This window comes from Empidonax traillii, unplaced genomic scaffold, assembly GCF_003031625.1.
Source record: "Empidonax traillii isolate 1590-97213 ecotype Southwest subspecies unplaced genomic scaffold, ASM303162v1 scaffold172:size1107868, whole genome shotgun sequence".
Taxonomy (NCBI): domain Eukaryota; kingdom Metazoa; phylum Chordata; class Aves; order Passeriformes; family Tyrannidae; genus Empidonax; species Empidonax traillii.
Genome location: NW_020955365.1, coordinates 720,333 through 734,496, shown reverse-complemented (window position 1 = coordinate 734,496; position 14,164 = coordinate 720,333). Strand labels below are relative to the sequence as shown.

Below are 14,164 nucleotides of genomic sequence, written 5' to 3'. Positions count from 1 at the left end.
AAACTGAACGGCACGGAATCGATGTGCTATTTACATCAGAGGTGCGAAGGCGGGAAGGCAGAATTCCGGGGCTCTCCCTTTCTCGCAGCCACCCCGGTAAAGTCCGAACACGAAGCCTCCCGACACGGCGAACCATCGACCTGCGACTACAGCTCCCGTCAGCCCGGGCGCGGGGCTGCCCCTGCCGCTGCCTCCGCAGCCGCCGCCGCTGTCCCTGCCGGAGCCGCTGGGGCGGGAGCGGTCCCTTCGTGCTTGCCGCCAGCTGTGCTGTCCCGAAGCCGGGAAAGGCGGGAAAGGCGGGAGTGGCGGGACGGCTCCCGGACCCCCCAGCCCGGCGGGCTGGCCGGGCCTTCGTCGGGCGCCGGCGCCCCGTTCGCGCCTCCCTCTGCCCAAGATGGCGGCCCCGTTGGCGGTAAATTCGGGTAAGAGCGATCCGAGCCGTGGGGTTGCGGCTCCTCCTGCCCTCGCCCCGGCCGTCCCGCTCCCCTCCCGCGGGCCGCTGGTCCTGCGCCGCTCCTCAGAGTCCGCGGCACCGGGGGCGGCCGCCCTGAGCGGGCCGGGCGTGGGGAGGCTGCGAGGCAGGGCCCGCGCGGGCGGCGGGGAAGGGCTGCGGCGGGGCGGGCGGGCGGGCGGGCGGGCGGCGGGAAGAGCGGCCCCCGTGCGGCGGTACCCGGGACTCGGCCCGCTCAGAGGTGCCCGCCGATGGATCTCCGTGGCCAGAGCTGCCGCCGAGCATGGCTGAGCCTAGCAGGGTGTGACATGAGGCAGCGAAGGCTCCTCGATTCGAGAGAACTTGATTCAGTGCACATGGGGTTAGGCAATACGTTGAGATGTTTTGCTCTCATCTCAGTGACAGTATTGCACTCATCTCTCCATGCTGTGAGCAATAAAAGGCAAAAAAGAAATACGTTTAGAATCTTGCGCAGTAGTACACACTGAGTGTGGAAATGTGAAGATGTTTTCTCATCCATTGGCTAGGAGCATCAGAATCAATCCATGGTCGTTTTAGAGCGTGTCACAAGGAGCAGTTTTGGGTTACTAAAATGGCACTTGCTCAGTATAACAAATACAAAAGGAAGTGACTAGATAATCAGAGAATAACTTAGGAGGTCATCTGATCTAGTGCTTCTGGTCTTCCTTAAAGCAAGGTCAGCTCAGTCTGATGGCTCAGGGCCTTATCTAAACTAGCTTTAAATACTTGTGGGGATGAAGATCTTCCAAGAGGTTTCTCTGGGCCTCTGTTCCAAGGTGTGGCCACCCTCACAGTATTTTTTTTTTTTCCCTGGTGGATAATTGGAAGTTTAGTTATTGCAGCTTGGGTCAGTTGCTGTTCATCTCCTGGGGTACCTCTGTCTGCTTTCTATGTATATAGTGCCCTTCAGTAGTTAAAAAACCCAAAACTCCCATCCCTCTTTAACCATTCTTTGTGTAAGACTGAACAAGGTCAGTTCTTTTAGCCTTTCTTCATGCATCCTGTTCTTTTGGCTCCCTATTTCAGTGTTTTGCTCTGAGGAGCCCAAAACTAGACATAGTGCTAGAGTGAAGGATTCAGAGATCACTTCCCTGCATCTGCTGGCTACAACTCTGTTAATACAGCCTGATGCCTAGAGGCAGCCTTTGCTGTCAGCGTGTGCTGCTGACTAGTGTTCAGCTTTCCACCTGCCAGGACACTTGGGTGTTTTTCCATAAAGCTGCTCTCTAGCTGCTTGCTTGATCCCCAGCTGTACTGTTGCGTGGAGTTCTTCTGTCTCAGATGCAAGACGTTGCATTTGCTGTTGTTGAGCTTCATTGGGTTAATAGAGGGAGAATGGAGACTCTGTGAAAAGCAGTTATGACTGGAATATAGGGATGGCCAAAAAGTCCCAAAAGGTCTGTAAGTAAGGTTTTGTATGGCATAGTGACTAGTTAATAGAATTAAAACCTCCATTCCTTTGTCAAGCAGGGAGCAAACTTTCCAGAGAAGATATTTTGATCTAACTGAACAAATTACATCTCTGTCCCCTCACAGAAAAGCAATAATAAAGCAAGACCCTTCATCTGAAATGCAACTTTGTTAAAGTGAAAATCTGAGTAGTTAAAATGAGACTATGCGTTATTTATAAATTACATGGCAAGAGATTCTACAGCCATATAATTAAAAAAATAGGGGAAGAAAGAGTTTTGTACATGAAATATGAGGAAAAAAAAAGCAGATATGTGAATAGAACTAATCAAGATTTTGCCTTAGGTTATGGTGTGTTGTTTGTGGGGACAGACTTAAGTTCAGGCATAAGCGTCACCTGCTATTGTTGCCAAAAGAAGTAACTCATCCTGTCCTTCCTTGCTGACCCTGATGGGATTGTCAACCTTTGTAAAACTAATACTAAATAAATATCATAAATGGGAAAAAGTCAGCTTGGTTGCTAACACCCAACTTTTTTTCCATCCTAGGTGCTTATTGTTTTCTCTTTGTGCTAGCAAAGCTTGTGCCATCACAGAGCAGACTGGGCTGTAGATGTGATCTTGCTGAAAATAAACTTTTTTTGGATTAGTTTTTGGTTAGAGAAGTTAGGTCCTTAATTCCTTTTAATGCCTTACAGTACCTGTGTTTGGGCTGGCGCAAAGCAATTATGTGCTAGGGACAAGAGCAAACAAATGGGCCAGGGAAGTAGTTGAACAGCTTTTGGCAGGCACTGTGGATTGCTGCTGGTGTTTATTGGAGTCAATAATGTAATAAGAGTGAAAAGATAGTTTCAAGTGGAAATAAATCTCTACACTCTGAAGTTTATGTGGGAGAGCCAGTTACAGTCTAGAGTGTGAAATTATTCATCCAATAGTAGCTGTTTGTAGTTAAATTTGTCTAGGCGGGGTAACATCATATAATTAAAGCACTCTGATGCTCGAAAACGAAAAAGGCAGAGGGTTTATCCTTTCTTACAGGTTTTCCTGATACAGCCACACTGGCTCTGCTAACTGTGTTGTGAATGATGATAGGTTTTGTTAGTACTGAGTTTGGTGTGAGAGGGTTTGTTTTTTATTTATTATTGTTTCGTATGATTTCTTCCTTTCCAGCAGAATAAAACTGAGAAAGTTTTGCTGCTGCAAAGTCACCACTGAAAGCAGTGGTCTTGCTTAGAAACCTGATACTGTCTCTGTGCTCATTTTGCTACACTTCCATTTGTCTTACCCTGCCTTATTATTCAGGGAGCATTTTGGTTTTCTCTGAGATGGTGCCTTGGTTGCATAAAAAGGAGGGGCATCTTTACGTCAGAGTAGCTACATCTTGCTGTCTTAACATAAGCAGCCTGGTCAAGAAAGGGTGCAGATACATTTCACTTCAGTAAACCTTGAGAGGTTTACCTTAAGAATTAGAATTAGAATTAGAATTAGAATTAGAATTAGAATTAGAAGGAGGTACACCATGATAAAATGTTGCCTTTGTACTTGATTTTATACCACAGTGTTATCTTGTACATTAAAAAGGGCAAAAAAAAAGTTAAGGCAATTTTAGATTATATGCTAGTGGTTTTGCATGTAGGCTACTCTGCAAGACATAGCTCTATTTTATCATTTCTCCAGAGACAGTTCTCCTCAGTTTGAGAGGTCTCTGCTGTTCCTTACCCACTTGTTCTTTCCCTCTGTGCTTCAGGCATTGGTCTTTCAGTTGGTTTTATGATTCGCCAGACCACTTTGTAACCTGTGTTAATGAAAACTCTGATTTTTATAAACCACATTGAAAGACCTCTGAGACATGTTGCTTCCCCCCCCCCCTTCTTTAATTTCAGTCATTTGACTAATTGTGGTGCAGTCTGTCAGAGTAAACGAAGCAGGTATGTGCATGGCTGGGAACAAGTGGCTCTGAGTGAAGGAGGACAGCAACCTCTTAAAGCAGCTTTTCCACTGCAAAAATTGCAGCATGGAAAAACCACCACTAGCTTATAATACCTTTGGGTCAGAGAACATCTCAGTAGTGCATAACAGAGCCTGCAGTCAGGCAGTGGTTTTTATGTGGTAGCTTGAAGGCAAACCACAAAATTGGCAATAAATTTATCTGATAAATTTAGCAGTGACTTTTGTGGTGTGTAAAGTCTGAAAGTTTCACAAATACAAATGACATCTAGCAAGGGAAACACTTAGGTACTTCTGTTTAATGTTGGTTTTAAAATTTTGAGGGTTTTTTTTTTAATAGGATAATACTAAGTGGTAAGAATTTTCCATCTACAAGGTTTTCAGTGTAGACAACAGTTCTGGTTGAAGTCTGAAGACTAGTTTGATGTGCCGTTTTCATGATTCCCGATGATAAAGAGACTTCTAGTGCATTCTTCCTGCAACAGAGTTTGGGTTCTGAATGATACAGTTTCTAGTAAGGAAGGGTTCATTCAGCTATAGCACTAAATTCAGGTCTGAAATGTGCAAAAGAAACTTCTTCTCAGTGTAGAGAAAGAGGTGAGGTGGTATTTTTAGAGTAGTGTCAGACTTCTGTAATGTATTTGAGCTTCCTAGCTTCTACAATAATCTAGTCTCTTCTAAACTTAGATAATTATTTATGTTGATCTATTTCTAGTAAAGGAATTTCATGTCTTTATGAACCTCTTTTACAGAATATTAGCAGCAAATGTGTCTTAGGGGTCAAAAGTACTTGTATTTATTTATTTTTTACATTAAGAGGAGAAAGATGAGTTAATATGAAAGAGTATCATTAGGCTTTAATCTTACAGTTTCAGTTTCTATTTTATATTATTCTACACAGACTGATGGAAAGAGGCAACAAATTTTGACAGCACTGCTCTTCATTTTCAGTTCCTTATATATTGGATATATCTTTGGTTTGGATTCTTATGTCAAAAATAGAAGGCCTTGCCAAGTTACATTCAGATTCAAGGTTGGCTGTCCAGTTCTTAGTTATCCCTTAATCTTACCAAAGTGGATGGAATTCAGGCAGGTAAGGTTGAGAGATTAGAAATTGTCCATAGCAAGTCCTTAATATCCTTTCCTCTTTGTGTCAGGAAACTTTTCAAAGTCTTAGTGGAACTTCTATTAAATGTGGCAGCTAACCATTTAACCACGAAATCTGTATGAGGAATCTGCAGAAGCAGGATGGGTTGACAGGGAGAGTGTGCTGGGATATGTAAACATTAAATATAACGTGGGAGCTTTACAACTGTATTACTTGTTGATGCTTAACCTCGTAGTTCACAATAAGAGGCTTCCACACCTTCAATACAAGCCATTTGCATGGACAATTTGTCCCTGAAGTAATATTCTAAAGATGTTACTTAATAGTTCAAAAACTGGGAAAATGGGCAATCTGGGGGGAAAAAAATCAAGAAATGGAGAAATATACCTGTGTGTGTATATTACATGCCCATTTTACACTTGTAAAAGTGCCTCAGTCACTTCTAAGTTTGTGTGTTCATTTATAGCTACTCAGCTTGAATGTCTTTACATTTAAATGTGCTTGTAGACTGTGACAGTCTTTGGTCTGACATTCTAGAAATACTTTTAGGCTTAGGAAATTTCCACTGTTGGGAGTGATTTCAGTTTTAGTTTGAGTAATCAAAGGAGTTTGTTCTCTCTCAACAGATAGTGTTTTTCTCCTATTGAGGTAGGACTTTACACCCCTTCCAGCTGACTAACTCAGTACATTGGTTCACCTCTGATGATGTAGGAGCAATAAGGGTGATTGAATAGTTTGCTTTTGATTAAACTGCTATTTTGTTTTCCCAATTTGCTCATGCAAATAGTAATCTTTGGAAATGGTTGAAGCTATTTTTCTTTAGTTGTCTGCTGTAGTCCAAGAGTACCATATATTTTGATTTGATGGGTTGTTTAGTTTATGGTGAAGGTGGTCCTTTTCTGGAGTTTTTCTTTACTTTCTCTGCTTTCTGTAGAAGTGGTAGAGCCACAGTCCTGGAGGGATTTAAAATCAATGTAGATGTGGCACTTGTGGATGTGGCTTAGTAGTGGACTTGGTAGTGCTGGGTTAATGCTTAACTCCATAATCTTAAAGCTCTTTTTCAACCTAAATGATTGTACTGTAACTATCTTTATAAGATGACTTTCAGCTCCAGAACTTAGGTGCATACATCATCTTTTCTGCTTCTCTAGCTCCCTAAATGCAATTAGGTTTTATATCAGACCATCATTCTTAGGTTTTTTTGCCTTAAGAAAGCAAAATATGCTGTGGTTGATGGGCATAAATGTCTATACTTTCAAGCTGAGAGTAACAGTAAGATAAAAAAGGGTCTACTTATTGAAAGCAGTGAATAAATAATTTTTTTTGTTTCTTTCTCCATTTCAAGTACATTGTTTTATTTCTTCTTTTAGCCGCCAGCTTGTGGGGTCCATATAAGGACATATGGCAGACTGTAATGAATGCCATTTGGAAAAGGCAACCTGAAGCTGTTCATCGTCTTGACCAGGTTTTAAAGAAACACAAATCTGACTTCATCTCTCTCTTCAGAAATCCGGTACTGGACTAACGCTTTCTTGTGGAATGAGTTGGAGAGTTGATGATTTAATCTGTCTTGCAGTGTTGTCTTACATACATACCATTTAGACCCTGACCATTCATTTCCTTCTACAATTTTACAGTACATAATGCAGATATGTTATACCAGTCTTGTGCTGCTGTAAGAATACAAATAGCTTGAATAATATATATTATTTTGTGTCTTTCACAGGATAATTTTATCTATGATGTATTGTTTTCTCTCATTGTTTGACTGCTATTTTGAAAGAAAAAGTAAAAGCCTGATGACTGATGATCCATCATTCACCTCTTAGCTTCTTTCGTTACTCTTGTGTGTCTGAAATAAAGCACCAAACTATTTTGTCTGGTTTTGGACCATGCTCATATTTCAGTCTGGTTAACAAACACACTGAGCAGGTGAACACACATGAATTTAAAAATTACAGTATGTCTTGTTAGGAATGTCAGATGATGTGAAAAAGCTCACTGCTTCCTGGCTGATGGATCACAACTAGAAATATATCTTCTTTCAGTGGTGTTACTTCTGCAGTAGTAGACAACTCTTTTAACTGATAGGTCAGAAAATTTAAGTCAGCTGTAGAGTTTTGCCATACCAATATTTTAGCATCTTGGTATAATGGAAAAAAAATGATGTAGAAAATAGCAGTTGGGAGTAACATAATAGTTCTGATCAGCAATGAGGGTGTCTTTCATGGAGCTGTTGAGAACTATATTAAAGTTTTCTTTCAGTCTCCATTATTCTGAATAAACTAAAAGCACATTGTATAAGATTATTTTTGATACGTTCTCACAAAGAGACCACTGCTGTGCAAGCGTGAAGCATTATTAGGATGCTTTTACTATCTCTGTTTAAAAACACTGCCTTTGTTTTTATGGTGACAACCTAACCTGTCAGAACAGTATTGGTGAGAAAGGATTAATGTGGAAATCTTTATTCTATGTTTATATGTTCTTGCCATTTTGAATAACTTCCCATGCTTGCTTCTCTTGCAGCCAAAGAATGTTCAGCAGCATGAGAAAATTCAGAAAGCAAGTACAGAAGGAGTTGCTATCCAGGGTCAGCAGGGAACTAGGCTCTTGCCAGAGCAACTCATCAGAGAAGCCTTTATCCTCAGTGACCTCTTTGATATTGGAGAGTTGGCAGCTGTTGAACTCCTTCTAGCTGGTGAGAAGGGAAAATATTTAAGAGCTGGAGAAATACAGCTTAAATAGGGCCTTCTTATTTAAGTGTATAGTTAATGTGAATGCACGATCAGTGAAGGCCTTAGCTTCCTAACATGGAATGTTCCTAAAAAGAAATCTACTCTCACTGTAACGTAATACGATAGCAGTGTTCTGAAACTTAATGTTCATACGTGCAGCTATTGCAAAAGGGGAAATATTTTGAGGAGGTTTCACCTGTTTAATTTCTCTGTAATTGAATTTAAACATAATTTAAAAAGTTATTGACTTAGAGTTTTTCCATAAAGCAGTGTAATGGATATTAGTTCTTCATACTATGTATTAGTTATATTGATATGTGACTGTTTGGATCATAATCTAATAACTGATTAGTAAGAGAAGTATTCTGGAGAGTGACACATTCTGTGCATATAGGAGATTGATTTGAGAGTTATTAAGATGTAATTGTCAGTTATCATTACTAGCTACTGTTCACCGGTTTAAACTTTTAAAAATTCATTAAAGAAGTGGCTTACAAATTTGTCAACTTTAGCAAGCCATCTTCAAGTCAGTCTCTCTTTCTATTTTGAACTTGAATTTTTGATGTAAATTCTGGCAGAAATTTTAATTTTGAATAAAAAGATATGTTGATGATCAGCTTGAATTGATTATGAAGATAGGTACATATCAGTTGCAAATATTGTTTGAACTAAGATGTGTTTAGCCTTACACCTATTTTTTAAAAATTTTTGGATGTTTTAATAGTTGAATATTAATTTTAATAATAGCACCCAAAATATCTCTGATTTAAGTGTCTAAAAGAAATCCAAGTGATAGTGAATAATCACAGTTACTTTGAATGCTATATTTGTGTTTCAGTTAGAAATACAAAGATACAGAGATGTTCTTAAAGTGTGTATGTTCAACCTTTTTTGACTATTCTATGCGTTTTCTTTCCCTAGGAGAACATCAGCAACCTCATTTTCCTGGCCTTACAAGAGGTTTAGTCGCAGTTCTGTTGTACTGGGATGGGAAAAGATGCATTGCCAATTCACTACGAACCCTCATCCAGTCACGCCAAGGCAAGACGTGGACATTGGAGCTCAGGTCTGTATTAGGGTGATGAGCTGATCAAAGCTCTTTGTTTTGAGTGCTTTCAGGACTAATTAGACTAAAGGGAATATGTATATTCTCACATTTATTTGTTTTTCATAACCTGATGCAGCTGCTTTCATGTTCTTTTTTAAGCATAATGTTAAAGTTTCTTGCACATATTTTTATGGGGTTATAAGGATATGATAACCTTGATGAGAACCTTGCAATGTTCTGACTTCCTGTGTACTGCAAAATCAGAGAATTGGGCTCCTGCCTTTATTTAAAGGAATGCACTGTCTGCCAGTGAACGTTATATGCTATTGTTTCTCGCTTTGAAAAAGAAAGCAATACACTTTGCTAACTTTCAGTGCACAGTGATGGGTTGACTACAGAAAGATGAAAAGATGTGTTCTAGTGTAAGTATAAATTCTGAAACATAACATAAATTATTACATTAGAATTAGCTCTGCCACTTCAGTAGAGTTCAGTATCTGGATAACTGCATTTACTAGTAAGAAAGAATCTGTGAGCTTGTGAGTTATGTGCATTTTATGTATAGGACTTTTTCCTTTGAATAGAAATCTTAACTAGCTGATCCTCACTGTATTCTCATATTCCATGTTCCTGCACCTACAGTTACCTAAAGACTTTGTATCCATTCAGCATAGTGTTTTGAGAGGGCACTGCTTACTGATTAGTGATAATTTATTTGTACATTTTTTTTTGTTATCAAACATATTTGATGGCATTCATTATTTGAGAATTCCTTTGTGACTGGGAAAGTATGATTAAGTGTTAAATTTATATTCTTTCTGTTATAGTCAGGAGTTAATTTCCATGACAACACGCTTTACAGATGACTTAATGGAGCAGGGTTTGACTCAGAAGATCCTTACACTTGTGTCTCACATTGATTTGAACAATGAATTTGATAAACTCCAGAGAGAGCGAGGATTGGGCAGTGAGAAACATCGGAAAGAGGTAAATAAATACTCACTGAGCGTGAATATTTTTCTGTATTACCGAACAGATTAGAATACAGTTAGATTATCAAGAGTTCTCTACCTTTGCAAGGTCTGTTACTGTCTGAGAGATCAGAGTAACTGCTCCACAGGCTGTGCAATATGAGTGTGGGATCCAGATTGCTTCCTGCATTTCTGTTTTGCTCTTGCTTCAACATGCTGGGTCATGCCTTATTTTTAGTGAAGAAGTGTAACCAAAGACAATAGAAAAGTAAGCACTATTAATGTGTATTCTTATTTTAAAAATTGACACTAAGTGCTGCAGCGTATTTTTTCTATCAGGTAGATTGTAAACATAACTGTTTTAATTTTTGAACCTCTTTCTAATGGGTTATCTGTTTAAAAATATTCTATGTAATAATGAGTCAATTTCTTTTCCACCAAAAAATAATTAGTTTGATGCTTTTGCTATTTATCTAGAAACTTTGAAAAGAGTATCCTTCTCAGTTACCTTAAATTATCTTAATTTACCTTAATTTTACCTTGAAATCCATTTAATGCTTTACGTTAGCAGATTTTTTTCTTTGTTTTAGATGGAATACCATATTTCCCTCTATATTCATTAGATCTGTTATTCTGCTGGAGTCTGTGCACAAATCTCTTTCTATGTTAAATGTTGAAAAAATTCTCTCTTTATCACCATGGATATGATTTTGCAGGATATAAAATGCTCATGGCACTTTACTTTTTATTTAGCCAGCTACAATGGATATAGGATAAGAATGTTACTAGAAGCTCATAATTTAGCTAAATAAAATACGGTTTTACAAAGGCCATTATGAAAGGTCAGAAGTGCCTTTTTTTTCCCCTAACTTCCACTGTTTTTGTAAGACTTAAAGCAGTTAAAATTCAACCGGGGAGGGGAGGACATTAAATGAGATAAATGTTTACTCAAAAACAGGTAATTTTGGTGTAACTGTTAGAAAAAAGACAAACTTTGTTTTCAAGAACTATTGTGCTTACTTGTATTTTAGCATGAAGTAATCTGCCAAATAAAACCAAAAATACTAATTTTAGTATGAAAATGCTTGGTAGCCTTTATGTTGGGCTTGATATTTGTTCCATATATGATAGGGGATGATAAATTTAATTTATGTTTATATTCTAAAGTTCATATAAACATTTTGTCTGAGGGAAGAAATTTCTAATTTTAAATGTTTTTCTTATTTCTCAATGTCTTAAGTGTTAGGTATTTGTATAGTCAGTTGAGGGCATCTCTTTTGAGGTAAGGGAAAAACCAAGACCTTATCTGGAGATAACTGCCAGTGCAGTTATGTAATTAGGAAATGTGGCTTCTGTGTGATACATTTACAGCTGTATAAGTTCTGTAGAGATTCACATCTCCTGACCTTCACAGGGACACTGGTTCACATGTGGTCATATTCCCAGGTATCTACTCACACCTCACATGAAATACATGGGAATATGAATGCCATTAACAAGCAGAAGTGTGCCTTTATTGTTTAGCAATTAAACCCAACATTTTCTCTAGCTGCTGTTTTTAGAGTAATTTTTAGCTTAACCTAGTCATCGTGATTGACTGAGAAGGAGTAATTGAACATGTTACTAGAGTATGTATATTCACCCTTTGTTTGATTTTTGTTCTAAAGGTTTCTGACCTCATTAAAGAATGCCGACAGTCCTTGGCTGAAAGTCTGTTTGTCTGGACCTGTCAGTCACCACTGAGTAAGGATGACACTCTAATCCTCATAAGTTACCTGGAGAAGGTAACAGTGGAAGCTGATGGCTCATTGGACGGTGTGAACTTGTCTCTTCTCATGGCTCTCCTTTACTGCTTTGATGTCAGCTTTCTGGAACAAGGCGCAGAGGATCGTGAAGGTAATTCTGGGAGGTTTCCCAGATGTTACATTGTACAGATGGATAAAATGTTATTTAAACAATTTCTTTATTGATTGCTAGCAACTTGATAGGATTTTGCATGCTCGTTTTCGAATTCATTTATTGGGTATTGGTTTTGTGTTTGTTTTCGTTGTTCTTCAAGATTTGATGCATCGACTCCCTCTGCTAGCAGAAAGACAGTACATAGCAACGATACACACTCGTCTTCAGGAATCCCAGCCTTGGAAATTACCAGGCCTGCAAGCTACTGTTAGATTAGCCTGGGCACTGACATTAAGAGGAATATCCCAATTATCTGATGTGACAGGTAAATTACCCTAAAGTGCAGTTCCTGCACATTAGTATTCAGCTTGCAAGTGGTGTAAGTCAAAGTATCTATTACCTTTTTGAAGTGCTAGTATTTGCCTTTATGATAAAATTACCATTGACACTCCTTAAAGCTTTCTCAGCAGGTGAGTTTGGTTGTCAGGAATTGAATTGCTCTGAAATGTACACAGATTTAGAAGTAATTGGTTATAAGAAAGTAATATCGCATAGTGCCTCATTGAAGTGAAAGAGATTTTAACATACTGGAAAATTCAAAGATTGTGTTTTCAGCTTTAGTATCATTTGAACACTTGAATTAAGACTAGATTTCTAATTATGGGATTTTTTACATCTGTACGTGTTAAACCTCAGTATCTTGAGAGGATGAATCTATTTATAATTTTGTTTTTTTTCCTCTCTGAACTTCACAAAATTTCCAGGCTTCCTACTAGGTCAAAATTGAGTCTACTCCAGAATATCTATTAAAGAAAATGCAAACATTATAATTAATGTTTAATTAAGATTGTTTTGTGATTCTTGGTCCACCGCCTTAGTTTTTTTGAGTAAATGGGTTATGCACTTTAACACTTCTTAAAGCAGAAAGTTGAGGTCATCACCTGCCATTAATTTATCTTTTTCCAGTCTAGTGTTTTCCTGTATGGTAGAAAAACACATAGTTGATAAAAGCATGTAAATTTGCACGCCAGCTGGATATCCTGAAATATGTTTTGCTTGTTAACAGATTATTGTTATTTACTTTTCACCCTCTTGTGAATTTTGTTGCCCAGCTCTTGCAGAATTCACTGAGGCAGATGAGGCAATGGCAGAGCTAGCCATTGCTGATTATGTCTTCCTGTTCCTGACTGAATCTGTTGTGGGGTCTGAAAATTTCTACCAGGAGGAATTTTACATTCGGAAAATTCATAATCTTGTCACGGACTTCCTTGCACTCATGCCAATGAAGGTACGTTGTTTATGTGAACAGCAGTTATTGAGAAATGTGAGTATCTTTTCTATATTTCTAGCATTTGGGCAGGTAGTATAGAGATTCAGACCGGACCATCAGCTTGAGGTTCTGCAGTTCAGGAAACTTGTTCACTCTATAAAAGTCATAATGTTTGGGGTTTGTTTTCCGTACTAAAGTAGAATGTGATTTTTATAACACTTCAGTATGGTGAGATTTGCAAAACAAACTTCTGAGGTGGAATTAGTTTTGTTTTACATGATTAAAATATAAATGAATGTTGAAATTGATGGCTGTGCATGTGGGTATTGATTTTTTGGTTGATTATTTTTCTTTTAATACAGACAGTAGCGTAACCTAAACTAACTTAGGGGGTTTGTCTCTCATTTTTAGTTTATTCTTTTACTAATGGTCTTTCCCATACTTAAGAGGAGGGATTCTGCTTTTTCAGTAGTATCAGTTGTTGGGAAAATAAGCAATTGCTTTCAGAACAGTAAAAACGCTGTAAAAGGGTTTTAAAAAAAGTTTGAAGCAATTACAACTGTTTCTTTTGTGCAATATCTTGTGATTAGACATGGAAAATCAAAATTCTATGAAAACACATTCAGTTGATGGAGACTTTATTTTGTGGCCTTCATTGTGTTGAGGTGTAGTTAGAATTGCCAGATAATTACTTTTTTCAATGTGCAAAAAGGAAGATTTAAAACCATATCTTTTCATTGTAACCTCACAGAACATTAGGTTACAATTGGCAGAAAAAACAATACTTGAGCCTCAAGAATCTTTGAGGGCATATATGAACATGTAGACAGTTTTTAGATTTAATCGTAATTTATTTATAATCCACTGGTGTTGCATGTTGTTTTCTCAAGCTGTCTTTTAAACCCACAGAATATCCATAAAACAAGTATAATGTCAGTTCCAACAGGTTCATGTTGATAAATTGTAGCTGTATTTCTGCTGCAGTGGCTGCCTGCGTACAACACTTACCATGTTAACAGGCTTTGGACATGCTTTGAAGGCTGCACATATCCAGTGTTTTCTGTAATGCAAACACGTTAGCCCTTAGGAATATATGGGGAATACGTGAGGTGTATTTTGTGAAGTTCCCTTAAACAATCTGGCAGTTCTTCAGTGGATGGTGTTGCTTTATGAATGATGTAGGGTCTCCCTGTAATGATACAGATTTTATGAGAGATATAAGGTAGATTTTTGAATGAAAGTGGAAGAGCTGGAGACTGACCCTGGCTGAGGTTTCTGCCTTACTAGATTTAGAACAGACGT

At 38.4% G+C, this 14,164-nt stretch overlaps 1 protein-coding gene across 2 annotated transcripts in view; it reads left to right on the top strand.

Moving 5' to 3' along the window:
* Positions 1-394: 394 nt before the first annotated feature.
* NUP205 (nucleoporin 205) overlaps positions 395-14,164 on the top strand; it is a 50,109-nt gene continuing 36,339 nt past the window's right edge. Inside the window, exons 1-9 of one of the 2 annotated variants that reach the window (XM_027885799.1) lie at positions 396-422; positions 4,780-4,921; positions 6,307-6,449; positions 7,466-7,637; positions 8,596-8,740; positions 9,550-9,709; positions 11,361-11,589; positions 11,753-11,917; positions 12,705-12,880. In XM_027885799.1, coding sequence (XP_027741600.1) covers positions 6,351-6,449; positions 7,466-7,637; positions 8,596-8,740; positions 9,550-9,709; positions 11,361-11,589; positions 11,753-11,917; positions 12,705-12,880 — 1,146 coding nt within the window. In that variant the 5' untranslated portion in view covers positions 396-422; positions 4,780-4,921; positions 6,307-6,350. Of the gene's footprint in view, positions 423-4,779; positions 4,922-6,306; positions 6,450-7,465; positions 7,638-8,595; positions 8,741-9,549; positions 9,710-11,360; positions 11,590-11,752; positions 11,918-12,704; positions 12,881-14,164 lie in introns of both variants that reach the window. The other variant, XM_027885798.1, reaches the window with a different exon arrangement.